General features: G+C 33.6%; 2 protein-coding genes across 12 annotated transcripts in view; one reads left to right on the forward strand and one right to left on the reverse strand.

Annotated features, from left to right (window-relative positions):
• Positions 1-14255, forward strand: part of LOC127739083 (cytochrome P450 2C29-like) — a 480581-nt gene that overhangs the window by 285132 nt on the left and 181194 nt on the right. The window lies entirely within an intron of this gene.
• The window catches only part of LOC127739087 (leucine-rich repeat-containing protein 70-like), a 48904-nt gene that overhangs the window by 9534 nt on the left and 25115 nt on the right, over positions 1-14255 (reverse strand). For 5 of the 8 annotated variants that reach the window (XM_052250673.1, XM_052250680.1, XM_052250676.1 and 2 more), the window contains 4 exons: positions 14133-14204; positions 8105-8176; positions 6801-6872; positions 4394-4465 (listed from right to left, as the gene is read on the reverse strand). In XM_052250673.1, the coding sequence (XP_052106633.1) occupies positions 4394-4465; positions 6801-6872; positions 8105-8176; positions 14133-14204 (288 nt within the window). The remainder of the gene's footprint in view (positions 1-4393; positions 4466-6800; positions 6873-8104; positions 8177-14132; positions 14205-14255) is intronic. The other 3 variants (XM_052250679.1, XM_052250678.1, XM_052250677.1) reach the window with 1 other exon arrangement.

The following is a 14255-nucleotide window of genomic DNA, read 5'->3' on the forward strand; positions in this document are numbered from 1 at the left end:
GTTAACGATATTTATAGTTCAATATTCAATATCGGTTGAAACCACAACGTGATTGGATGCAGGCCTCAACTCTGCGTCTCATTCCTCCAGTCAGTCGTCGGATTTCCTGCTGTGGTATTTTACGCCATTCCCGGTGCAATGCAGCTTCCAACTGACGTAAATTTTGTACAGGTGGTTCGGCTGCCTCTACCCGACGGCCTAACGTGTCCCAAATATGCTCTATCGGATTCAAATCCGGGCTCATGGCAGGCCATGGAAGAGCAGTTACTGCTTCGCCTTAAAGAAATGCGAGAACCGCCCTTGAACGAAGCGGCCTAGCGTTGTCATCCATAAACACAGGTCTTGCAACTAATGGGTGGTTATCAAAATGAGGTACAACTACTGGCTGAAGAACGTCTCTGATGTACGTATTGATCACCAATAAGGTTTCCTCGTATAGTCACCAAGTCCAATTTGCAGTCATGAGAGATGCACCCCATACCATCACGGAGCCTCCACCGTAATGGACAGTTGCTTGGATTTCCTTGGGGTATATGTTGTACTTTTATGTTTCCAAACTCTCAATCTTCAATCTGTAACATGCAGAAGAAACCGGCTTTCGTCTGACCAATGGATCTTGCGCCAGTTCCTCAAGTTCCAATCACGACGAGCTAAGCACCATGCTAAACACAGTGGTTGATATCGGTCAGTTAACATTTGACGTCTTATTACCCTCTTTGACTTTAGTCCTGCTGATTTCAACCGGTTCCACAAGGTTCTGGTTGATAGCTGTCTATAAGGTAACCATTCTCTTTTAAGAATAGGACTTGTTGTGAATGACATTCGTCTAATCAGGCGTGGCAGTGCCCTGTCTTCACGCTGCGATGTCACCAGTGGTCTACCGGATCTTGGCAAGTCTTTCACGTTATTTGTTTGGATGTGTTTCCGCACAAGCCTGCTGACTTCAGTATAATGGTAGCCCATCTGACGTCCAATAGCTATATTAGAGAATCCTGATGACCGAATGACGATACTCTGCCATCTTTGAGCCTCCGATATTCGTCTTCGTACCATGTTCACAGAGTTTGAATAAAATTTTCAAATCGCCGGACTTTAATACTAAAATTTGTAGCGCGGGGAAACTGCATTTTGTATCTTGCTTAGGAGGCATGTAATAGTTCACGTGCACGATACGTCGATATCTTAATGACCTGTCACACCTGCATGGTCACATCTTTTTAAAGGTACATTGGTCTAGTTAAAATCAATATTTAAATTCAAATTAACATTTTTGGTAAAAAACTATAATGCAATATATCAAGGGGTGCTTAACTTATTTCTTTGTGTATATATACACAAAGAAATTCAAATTACACAATCAGGTATATAATTTATAACATTTTCTATATAGAATAAGTACACAAAAAATTTCACTATTTTTCAAATTGCAAGTGTTGAACTATTTGTCCGGTCAATAATTTCCAACTATTTTCCGTCGATGAAACTATTTGAACGCAAGCGTCATAATATTTCGCAGAATTTCAACTGCAGCTTCGGGATTCGAGGATGTTGAGAATACCGAGGGAGTTAGGACGTTGCTTTTATCTATTGTATCTATGGTTGAAGTCAGTGTGGGACGTATCCTCAGCATTCAGAAAAGCAAACGTTTACCCTCTTGCAGCCAGTAGTTTTTTAAGTTTGTAATTTGCTGTACCAGAAAATACGACAGTGTATCTATGATGAGTTTTGGACGTATTGGATATCAAATGCCCAACAATGGCGTCATTTGATATATGACGTCACGCATTAATGACCGTCGCATTTGGGAGCCGTTGAAGAAAAATATTACACTGTTTCATAATCGGTCTTTTATTTAAAAGAGATACAGCAATGATGAGAAGCTTGCATTAATTAAAACATGGACAAACGTGTCCCTCCGGTACAACCAGTATAGACACATGCGTCCCATCGGCAACAAGAGGATTAAACAGTATGGTTGTGTTTCTGCTTTCGAAATAACAATATTAGCTTTAGCCCCAACATTTATTGTCTGTTGTCTCTTTCGGTATAATAAAACGCTTAATGGCTAGATATCCGTGGAATTGTAAGTTGATTGTCCCCCCGGATACAACTATTGAGCTCGGCTACGCCTCAGGTCAATAATTTCGCCTCGGGGGACAATAAACTTACTTTTTAAATCTTACCCTGTCAATAAGTATAGAATATGTATCGTATAATTGTAAATAATATTGTATAATGTAATGAACTTCGCAATAAACAAATTCAGCCTGATGTTAATGGTTCATATGTATATTAAACCTTCCCCCTTCCAGATTTTACTCCACTTACTTAATTCAGATCATGAGAAATCTCGTTTGAAATTATCAAAAAGTGTTTACCACCCTTTAAAACATCAATCATCTTTGGTTTCTTCTTTATTTTTTTTTTTAAATTAGATTTATGATCTATATTTATTAATAATGCAGGTAACTTCAAAAACATTTGGTTTTGACAAAATCTTTCCATTTGATCATTAGCCCATTTAACTACATGACAGTATCCTGAAAACATCGGTCTACTTATAAATACTTTAAACTAAAACTATATTAAATCTTTGTTCTTAAATCTATTACACGACCTCAGTAGCCGATTTGTTATAACAGTTTATCTTCAGGAATCATCGGCCTCACATCATAAAGATTGTGAATTCGAACACCACATAGTTAGGATCAAATTCTTCAAGCGTAACAATAGACAGGCGAAAGGTAACTAAGATATATTCAAACTTATAAGTCGAAAACGAACTGACAATGTCATGGCCAAAGAAACGGAAGAATTTGATCTATATGTATTGAAATACAATTGAGAATGGAAATATGGAATGTGTTTAAGAGACCAAATAGCAGAAAACCATCGAAGGCTAACACAGCGAGAAAATTCCGCAATCGGAGGCAGGCTTCAGCAAGCCCCTAACACAATGTTTACTAGTTAAGTGAAAAGGGAAGTCAGACTCTTTTCTCGTTTTTTTATATAGATTAGACCGTTGGTTTTCCTGTTTGAATGGTTTTACACTAGTAATTTTTGGGGCCCTTTATAGCTTGTTGTTCGGTGTTAGCCAAGGCTTCGTGTTGAAGGCCGTACCTTGACCAATAATGGTTTACTTTTATAAATTGTTATTTGGATGGAGAGTTGTCTCATTGGCACTCATACCACATCTTCCTATATCTATAAACTCCAAAACATATAAATGAACTAAAATTAAAAAACATACAAAACTAACAAAGACTCCTGACTTGGGACAGACGCAAAAATGCGGTGGAGTTAAACATGTTTTGTGAGATCTCAACTCTTCCTGATACCTCCCACACATAGCAGGTAATAGAGGTATGTAAAATGGCATACAGACAAAATATACTCTATTGTTTGTACTTCGTCATGGTTTTCATCAGTGATATCAGACAATGAACTATCAGTTCTATATGTTTTTCTTGAGGCATAACAAAGGAAATCAAATAAGTTTCGTTGCTTCTTACAGTAGGCTTCACTATATATTAATTAACAAATGAAGAAGTTATGCCGATCTTTTCGCTTCTACTGGTCACTATTTAGTTCAATCCACCATTTTCTACATATGAAAATGCCTGTACCAAGTCAGGAATATGACAGTTGTTGTCCATTCGTTTGGTGTGTTTTGTCATTTGATTTTGCCATGTGATTAGGGACTTTCCGATTGAACTTTTCTCGGAGTTCAGTATTTTTGTGATGTTACTTTTTTTTACTCTTACATCTTACACACCTACGACAAGTCAAAACAATACAAACTATTACAGTTTTGTGCAATACCTAGCAAACTGTTCCATAACTGTATGCATTTAAAATTGAATTAATAATTCAAAATGTGTTTTTGTTTCATAGATCTATGAAATATGTGTCGAAGTGATACATTGGTAGAAGTTCAAGTAATTTGTTACAGTAACACTTTTTATAAATACACTAGCCGATTTGAAGGTACAACGACTTTACGTAACGTATAAGTAAAAACTTTTTATTGCACTAACTTATAAACTAAACTTATAGATGTTTGGTTATTCTTGTATCAAATACGGTTGTGCTTATATTCTTTATCATCTTAAATTCATATATTGATAAATGTTATACTTTTTATAGACTGTAATTTACCTCGTAAACAGGTAAGGATGTTTTATAATCAACAAATTTCATTTTCGTAAACAGTTAAGGATGTTTAATAATCAACAAATTTCATTCAACCACATGTTTAGGGTCATGTCGCAATAGCTTAATCTCACATTATCTCACAATGAAATAGGAACCAAATAATCTAATACTGCATTAGAAAAGCGGTTTGGTATCGTCAGAAAACTATCAATCATCCAATAGATATATATGTACTTACAAATATTTTAAGTTGATGTTATGTTCAAAAGTGTCATTCTTGACAAATGTCAAATTGTTTCCACTCATACTTCTGAAGAAAACATATAATTAATAGAACAATGCAAAATCAGTTGGCTAATGTTGTAGTCTCATGAATCAATTAGGAAAAGACAAATCGCGGTAAGATATCGTAAAATGTCATTATCTTATTAAGTTATTGTATGCGCATCACATTCTATATAAACTCACATTACAATCAATCTTTACCGATCTGGATCTGGCATGTAAGTGACTGCTAGTATTCCTTTGTTAATTTATGTATGTGCTGAGTTTCTTTTGTCACATATTCTGACATCGGACTCGGACTTCTTTTGAACTGAGTTTATCTGTGCGTATTGCTTTGTGTTTGTTCATTCCACATTTGCTCGAGGTATAAGTTGAGATCTCACAAAACATGTTTAACTCCGCCGCATTTTTGCGCCTGTCCATATTTCCATTCTCAATTGTATTTCCATACAAATAGGTAAAATTCTTCCGTTTCTTTTGCCATGACATTGTCAGTTCGTTTTCGATATCTCTTATTTACCTTTCGCCTGTCTTTTGTTACGCTGGAAAAATTTGATCTTAACTATTTGTATTAAATAACTATTTAAAATGTAGCCGATGGAATCATTTGGCGGAAGACATTCCTTCTTTACGTTAAAAAGAGTGTTTTGTATACAGAGTTCAACTGACTTTAAGCATGCACCAATGCCTTTGCAGAAATATCAACCTAAAACCTGAATCTGCGACGAAACTTAAAAATGCGTACTCATTATAAATATATCGAAATGTTACTCGAAAAAAGTTGAAGTCGAATTTTAACTAGAACTTTACCTTTAAATGTGACTTAAACTTGAAGTTTAACTCGAATGGCAACTGTAAACTCAACTCTAACTCGAACTTTAACTCTAATTATGGCTTGATTTCTAGAATTGAATAACAAGAATAGTAACGCGAAATTTAACTCGATAGATAGCATCCCCGCGAGGCTCATACAACAAACGACATTTAATTCGGTTTAAAATATATATTTTTTTCAAAAACGGTAAGCGGTATTGCTTCATGAATTGATGTGATACCCTCATAAAAAAAAATGACAAAACCATATCAAATACTGGAACGAATACATCATTATTACGAAGTTACAAAACATTTCATCATAGATACCAGGATTGAAATTTTATATTTACGCCAGACGCGCGTTTCGTCTACAAAAGACTCATCAGTGACGCTCAAATCAAAAAATATTAAAAATGCCAAATAAAGTACGAAGTTGAAGAGCATTGAGGACCAAAAATTCCTAAAAGTTTTACCAAATACAGCTAAGGTAATCTATTCCTGAGGTAGAAAAGCCTTAGTATTTCAAAAATTCAAAGTTTTGTTAACAGTTAAGTTATAATTATGAACATATCAATGATAAATCAAGTCAACACAGAAGTGCTGACTACTGGGTTGGTGATACCCTCGGGGAAATAAATCTCCACCAGCAGTGGCATCGATCCAGTGGTTGTAAATAAACTCATCATAGATACCAGGATTGAAATTTTATATTTACGCCTGAAACCACATATTACGTTCCGAAACAACTATACTCTGTGTATCCACATACACATCAAGTAATGTTTAAACTACATTGCCTAATGACACATCCACTTTAAATAATGAAATCATATTAGGTAATGCCAAAATCATATCAAGTCATTACGAAACCATATCAAGTCATTACGAAACCATATCAAAGAGGGACGATAGATACCAGAGGGACATTCAAACTCGTAAATCGAAAATAAAGTGACAACGCCATGGTTAAAAAAAAGACGATCATTAGTACACAAAACACAACATAGAACAAATAATGACTAAGCAACACGAACCCCACCAAAAACTGAGGATGATCTCAGGTGCTCCAGAAGGGTAAGCAGATCCTGCTTCACATGTGGCACCCATCATGTTGCTCATGTTAGTAATAATCCGGTAATAAGTATTATTCAGTAGGTCATATATCAAGTCATTACGGAACCATATCATGTTATATCAAAATAACATTAAGTAAAGACTAAACCATATTGAGTATTTTCACAACATCATTATAAATAGTGTAAAAACCATGTAATGTTAAGACAAAATATCTTCAAGTTATAATAAAACCCTTTCAACTAATGACATTAGGTGGCATGGTTTTATTTTAAAATATTTTAAAATATTTCTTTATTTGAAACAAAAAAACATTCTGCACAATTTTTTGTCAAGTGCAAATTTAACAAAAAATAAGGCTGTACGTTGACCTATTGTGGTTAACTTTTTATACATCGTGACTTGGAAATTGAGTTGTCTCATTGGCACTCACACCACATCTGTTTATTTTTATAAACATATTTACATACATTTCCAACAGTCCTGATAAGTTTTGAAATGTTCCCTGCTGTATTGTAGTTATTTTATTGTTGTACAAATATCTGAAACAAAGTAAAAGTGAGATAACGATAATGCTTTTGTGATTCTGTTACCGGTGAACGATGAATTAAATTCCACGTGCAAACATTGTGTTGAAATTGTCGATTCATCACTAATCAAGTATTTCAAATTTAATCATTGAAATATAATCGAAACTTTAAGCAGATAATTAAAAGAACCAAATTTATGTCATTTACTGGTTAAAAAATCTTATTTATGAGGTAATGCGTGAGTTTGAATCTAATCATCTTTGAATTTTAAAACAACTGTCTTGTTTTGCTTTTCGAAATTTAAAAATGATATATCATTTACATGTAACTTCGTGTTTAAGAACGTATCTTTGGTCTTATTTTTGTAAACCATTTTAACTCTTAGATTTTCTTTTTCAATATATTGATATATAGACAAAGAAATAAATAAAATAATCGTGTCTTGTTAAATTACCGATCATTGTTGGAATGTGGTTACTGTTTGGTTAAAGCATTTACAATGTTAGTCAACTAAGTTGTGAAATACTGATACAGACAAAATATGGTCTATTGTGTGAACTTTGATATAAGACAATGGACTAACAGTCGTATTTGTTGTTTTTTTTAGACATTATCAAAGGAAATCAAATAAATTTCGCAGCTTCTAACAGTACACATTTATATGTATAAATCAACAAATGAAGAAATTTATGCCGTCATTTTCGCTTATACTGGTCTTTATTTTTTCTCTTACATCTGAGATAGCTACAGCGATTCAAAACAATACAGTTTTGTTCAATACCTTGCTAACTGTTTCATAATTTTGTGCTTTAAAAATAAAAGAACAGTCTAAATCGTGAATTTGTTACATAGATCTATGATACATGTATCCCTGTGATACATTTGTAAAAATTCAGGTGATTTGTTACAGTAACACCTTTTATAACTACACTAGCCGATTTGAAGGTAAAATGAGTTTACGTATAACTTTTGTACACTGTAATGTTTATATTATTCATCATGTTAAATTCATATTTTGATTAATGTGCCAATTTAAACGACTGAGATTTACCTCGTAATCAGGTTTGTATGTTAAAAACAATCAACAAATGTCATTCAACCGCATGTTTAGGTTTTTGTTCCAAGTGCTTATCTCACATTATCTCACGATTAAATAAGAACCTAATAATTTAATACTACATAAACAAACTCGGTTGTTAACGTCATAAAACTATCAATCGTTCAATAAATATATTTGTACTTACAAATGTTGCAAGTTAATGTTATGTTCAAAAGTGTCATTCTTGACAAATGTCAAATTGTTTCCACTCAAATCTCTGAAAAAAATTATAAATCAAAGCAAAAACAGTTAGCTGATGTGCAAATCTCATGAATCGATTAAGAATAGACAAATCGAGGTTTAAATTATAGTAAAATGTCATTATTTTATCAAGTTATTGTATGCGCATCACATTTTTGACAAACTCAAATTACATTCAATCGTTACCGATTAACAAGTAAATGTTTAATGATATATTTTATATATTTAACTTAATTTGACCCAGTTCATTATAGAAACATTTCACTTTTGGTATTTCTTTTTTCATATAATCAGCACGTACAAAAATACTAACGAACAGACCTTCCTATATCTGTAATTTTATATCTCAATATCAGTGCCAAACAGTTAGTCTTGCCGCTATGTAACAAAAGCAGGGGGTTCAAATATTGCCGCAAAGCATGCATTCTTGTGCTTTATTTGATAGGAATTGTTTATTTATTATAGTGTTAGACCTGTGTATCTACTGGATATCCGACGAAGAACGGCTGAGCTAAAGTTGTCACATGTTTAAAGGTTTAAAGGTGGTATATTTTGGTAAACGGAATTCCCATGGGGACTTACTGTGCACCACTTATTGCGGACCTGTTTCTGTATTGTTATGAGTTACAATTTATGACAAAAATCAACAAAGACCCATCGAAACAACATCTGATTCAAAAATTTAAAACACTTTTAGATATTTGGATGATATATTGGCTCTCAATAATGACGACTTCAGTATGTACACTTAAGAGATTTATCCTACCGAACTAACTTTCTGGATCTTGATATCTATATCTTTAACGGTAAGCTTACGTCCAAAATTTATGATAAAAGAGATGATTTTTCATTTCCTATTGTTAATTATCCATTTGTAGATGGTGATGTTCCTTTGACACCATCTTATGGTGTTTATATATTTCAACTTGTTCGCTTTGCTCGTATATGTAACAACGTATTTGATTTTAACGAAACAAATCTCTGTATTACTGAAAAATTGTTACACCAGGGTTTTCGATATCACAAACTAGTCAAAATATTTACTAAATTTTATCATCGGTACAAGGACATCATTCGTAAATATAAATGAACATGAACACATCTTATACGTTCAGGTATTTCACATCCAATCTTTTATGGTAATATTCTTTACAAATGTCGACATTCAACTCAAAAGCTTACCAAACATTTAAACAGACTTATTCAGAAGGGATATAGTTACGATACTGTTGTCAGGTCATTAAGGATGGCATATTTTTGGTATTAATATTGATTCACTCATAGGATCTTTGCATCGGAAATAAACACATTTATTCTAAAACCAGTTGTTGGCATGATACGGGTTATGTTCTTTTCATATATTTTATGATGGTATAATACTAAATCCCTAACGGGAGGGATTGTGCTTGATTTTTCATATGATGAAGACATAGTCTTTCAATCAGTTTAATTGAGGTCAGGGGTTGGCATGTCAGTAACTGCTAGTAGTCCTTTGTTAATTCATGTATCGTTATCATTTTGCTTAGTTTCTTTTGTTACCTATTCTGACATCGGACTCGGACTTCTTTTAAACTAAGTGTTGCTGTGCGTATTGCTGTTTGTTTCTTTATTCTACATTGGCTAGATGTAAAGGGGGAGAGTTGAGATCTAACAAAACATGTTTAACCCCGCCGCTTATTTGCGACTGTCCCAAGTCAGGAGCCTCTGGCCTTTGTTAATCTTTTAATTTCAGTTTATTTATATGTTCTGGAGTTTAGTATGAATTCCATTTTCACTGAACTAGTACACATTTTTATTTAGGGGCCAGCTGAGGCCCACCTTCGGATGCGGAATTTTCTCGCTGCGTTAAAGACCCATTGGTGGCCTTCGGCTGTTATCTGCTCTTTGGTCGGGTTGTTGTTTCTTTGACATATTTTGCCATGACATTGTCAGTTCGTTTTCGACTTATGAGTTTGAACGTCTCTCTGTTACCTTTCGCCTCTCTTTTGTTACGCTGCACGAATTTTATCTTAACTATTTGTATTGAATTATTATTGGAAATCTAGCTGATTAAACCATAGGGCGGAGGACATTCTCTTAACGTTAAAGAAATAGTGTTTTGCGTACGAATTTTCCCGATTTTAATTGACTTTACGCATGTCCCTCAAGCCCTTGTCGAAATACCAACCTGAAACCTCACAAAATGAGAAATTGGTTTTGCCTCATCAATTTCTGTGATAACCTCATCAAATAATGACAAAACCATATCAAATACTGGAACGAACACATCATTGTTACGAAATAACAAAACCACGTATTACGTTCTGAATCAACCATATTCCGTGTAGCCGCATACATACCAAGTAATAATTAAACCCTATTGCCTAAAGCCACATCCACTTTAATTAACGAAATCATATTAAGTAATGCCAAAATCATCAAGTCATTACGGAATCATATCAAGTCATTACGAAACCATATCAAGTCATTACGAAACCATATCATGTAATATCAAAATAGCATTAAGTAAAGACTAAACCATATTGAGTATTTTCACAACATCATTAAGTAGTGTAAAAACCATACTATGTATCACAAAATATCTTCAAGTTATAATAAAACAGTGTCACCTAATGTCATAGTAGAGATTTCCAATAAAATGACATACGTACTTAACTCGACGCACGCACCTAATGGGACGGGTTTTTGCCAACCATCGAATTTGACTAAATACGTAGCTTAAGTTTTAACAAAATATTCCAAGACTTTTAAAATCACACACTGGAATTTTCGACCATATAAAAAAAATTATCATGACGGAAAATGATAGAAATATTGCATTTTTATTTATCAGGTGGTTTTCCAGATTCCCGCCTTTATTTTACCGACATAAGATCACGTATTTACACACGTATCCCATACCTATCATACGTACGATTCGAGTTATCTTTCATGGTTTTGATTATGACAATTATTTTTCAATATACTTTGCTGTTGAACGCCCCATTATACTTTTTTCTATGTCTTTCTTTATTGTTTATCTATCTTTTTATTATATTTGTTGCGGGGAAAATTTAGAAGGATATGTTTCTGACAATTTCAGAAATATCGAAAGCAGAATTTGTCAGAATCTGTCTCTTTATAAAGGTTAAAAATTCAGATAAAACTATCGCTTCCGTTTAATTTATAAACAAAATTATATTTCATTTATTATAAAATCTATTGATAAAGAAATCCCTATATATGTTGTTTTTTTTAGAATTAAGGTGTGTTCGATTAGGGATTGTTCTGTATTAATTTGTTTCACAGGAATGCTATCAGAGTTCAAATACAAAAGATATTTCCAGGGAATATGTTTGATATCCCTTGAAGTGAACTAACTTAGAGTATTTTATCCATTTTATTGATAAACAACTAAAAGGGGGTCACCGAATTTATTTTAATGTGTAAATCATTTACGGAAATGTGTAAGGTTAGTAACATTTAACAACATAATATAATAAGATTTTGTTGCCAAATGCGGATCCAAGATGCAATTTAAAATGAACAAGGTAGATACACATACCTTTTTTAAGTAACAGACAAAGTATAACTCGCAAAAAACTGATTCAAACAAGAGGTCATACCCGTGAAACTGATATGATGCTTGGTTGTTTTTTTTGGCAACGGACTTGTTACTTTTGGTGGGCAAAGTTTTCAACAGACACTGGCATTCATACATTTTATGTAGTACTCTTCTACCTTGTTTTGTATAAGCAAGACTAAATAGTTCTCCCAGTTATTATCATCCATACAGGAATCTGAAATATTTTTTCATGATAGAATTCCACAAATCTGGATTTTTCATAGACAGTATCTTTTTACCATTGTGTGACCTATCAAGAGTATGATCACCTACACCTATTTTGCGATTCATTTATTTTGGCATTCCTACTGGTATTGACGTCTTTAAACCAAGGTGAGGCTTTAACTGCCAAGATTCAAATCATTTGCCTCACCAGAAATAAAATTCAAGTTATGCTACTGTCGATTGATTGACATTTGGTTGCTTAACGTCCAGTGGCAAATATTTCATGCATAATTAACATGTAGAGAGCGTGACATTGTATCTAAAAGAGGCATCGGATCTAACGTCCCCACTCTGAACGGACGGGACTGCGTACTTGTACATCCCGCTCATCTAAACGGACTCTCCACTTTGGCAATGGTTTAACTGAACAAGACCAATAGTGACCATATTTCTTTTCCCTTGATCACCTTTGAGAAGTTACTGTCGAGACAAGCGCGCGACCAAAGAGACAGTTATGAATCCTGGAGATATATATACATGAACGTGTATTAATCAGAACATTTGCAACATGAATGTGTGGCCTGAAGACACCGTGCCCCTTCACATGATAATAACTCCAAGTTCAGTGCACCACTTAATCTGGGCCAAACTAACAGTTGGTATATAATTTTAAAGGTTTTATATTTTGATCAGAACGGAAGAACGGAAGGATGCACAGACCAGTAAATATAATATTCCCATGCTATCATAAGTTGGCCATAAAACTAAAAAAGATCATCTTACTTAACAAAAATTCAATTAAATAGCCTGTACATGTCCGTTTTTCATACGTATTTGTATAATTAAACGCAAAATATTTCAGAAAAAAAATCAGTTTAAGATCATTGACATTAAATTACACCTACGTTTGTACGGGCTCTTCCTAGAATCCATGCATCATAACAATTAAAGACAAGATATAAACAAATTAAATGATTCAGTAAAGTGTAATCATATATTTCGTGCAGATGCGTCCTCATCAATTCCATTTGATAAAATATTACGGAAAGGTGACACAGTACTATGAGAAAGATGCATCCGTAATCTGAATTTTTACCTTTCGACAAAAGTATCTTGAAATAAATTATAGAAGTATGCAAAAAATAAAGAAGAGGCAAGTCGTGTACACCTTTTACATTCCGGCGTGTTTGAAACTCTTGTTATTACTTAAAAATGAGAATATGATCACGCTTCAGATTCCGTTATTTTTATTTGTTCAAACTTAATTTTGATTTATGAGCTTTAGGAATTCATCGTTTGAGAGAAAAATATATGGGTCAAGTGAAATGACGAAGTATAATGATCTATGTATTTGATTACAGGTAACTTAACTAATTATTCCCTTTAAGGTTGTTGTCAATGAAATCACCCCAAATTTAATAACAAAATATGTAAAGAATTAAAACAGTAGTTTGTGCTAATTTTTAAATAACATTCAACATAACAAAGTATGTGTATTCAACGAGTCAACAATTCATGCAGTCTATGCTGCCCTTCACTGCAACAGGCCGAGATACGGTGAGATAGGTCGGTTATGTCGAGTAATGTCATTTTATTGGAAATCTCTAGTATTCCCTAAGACAATCGTAGCATTCAATAGCGTTGAGTACTGTTAAGTCAAACGAACAACGTCCCACTGGTTATTCTGTTTGAAGAGCTGAACTCAAGAAAGATGTAGTTATTGATCAATAAACATATTTGTAATATATTGTATTTGTCAATATTTCTTTTTGATCGGGTTGAGCCATTTCAGTTGATATTTTATAGTGTGTCTTTCAATGTTGTAATGTTATACTACTGTTGCAGGTTAGGGTGTAGGTTGGCGCCTGTTAAAACGTTTAAACCCGCTGCATTTGTTTGCACCTATCCTAAGTCGGGAACCTCTTGTTCAGTAGTTTTCATTTGTTGATGTGGTTCATAAGTGTTTCTCGTTTCTCGTTTTTTTTTTTGTAGATTATACCGTTGCTTTTCTTGTTTGAATAGTTTTACACTAGTCATTTTGGGGCCCTTTATAGTTTGCTCTTCGATGTGAGTCAAGGCTCCATGTTGAAGGCCGTACGTTGACCTATAATGGTTTACTTTTTATTAATTTTGACTTGGATAGAGAGTTGTCTCATTGGAACTCATACTACATCTGCTTATTTCTATAACTATGTATACATACAGTGTCTGCAGTGCTAATAAGTTTTGAAATGCTCCCTGCTGTATTGTAGTTATTTGATTGTTGTACAAATATCTGTAACAAAGTAATGGTGAGATAGCCATAATGCTTTTGTTATTCTGTTAC

This window comes from Mytilus californianus, unplaced genomic scaffold (assembly GCF_021869535.1).
Source record: "Mytilus californianus isolate M0D057914Y unplaced genomic scaffold, xbMytCali1.0.p SCAF_4, whole genome shotgun sequence".
NCBI lineage: Eukaryota > Metazoa > Mollusca > Bivalvia > Mytilida > Mytilidae > Mytilus > Mytilus californianus.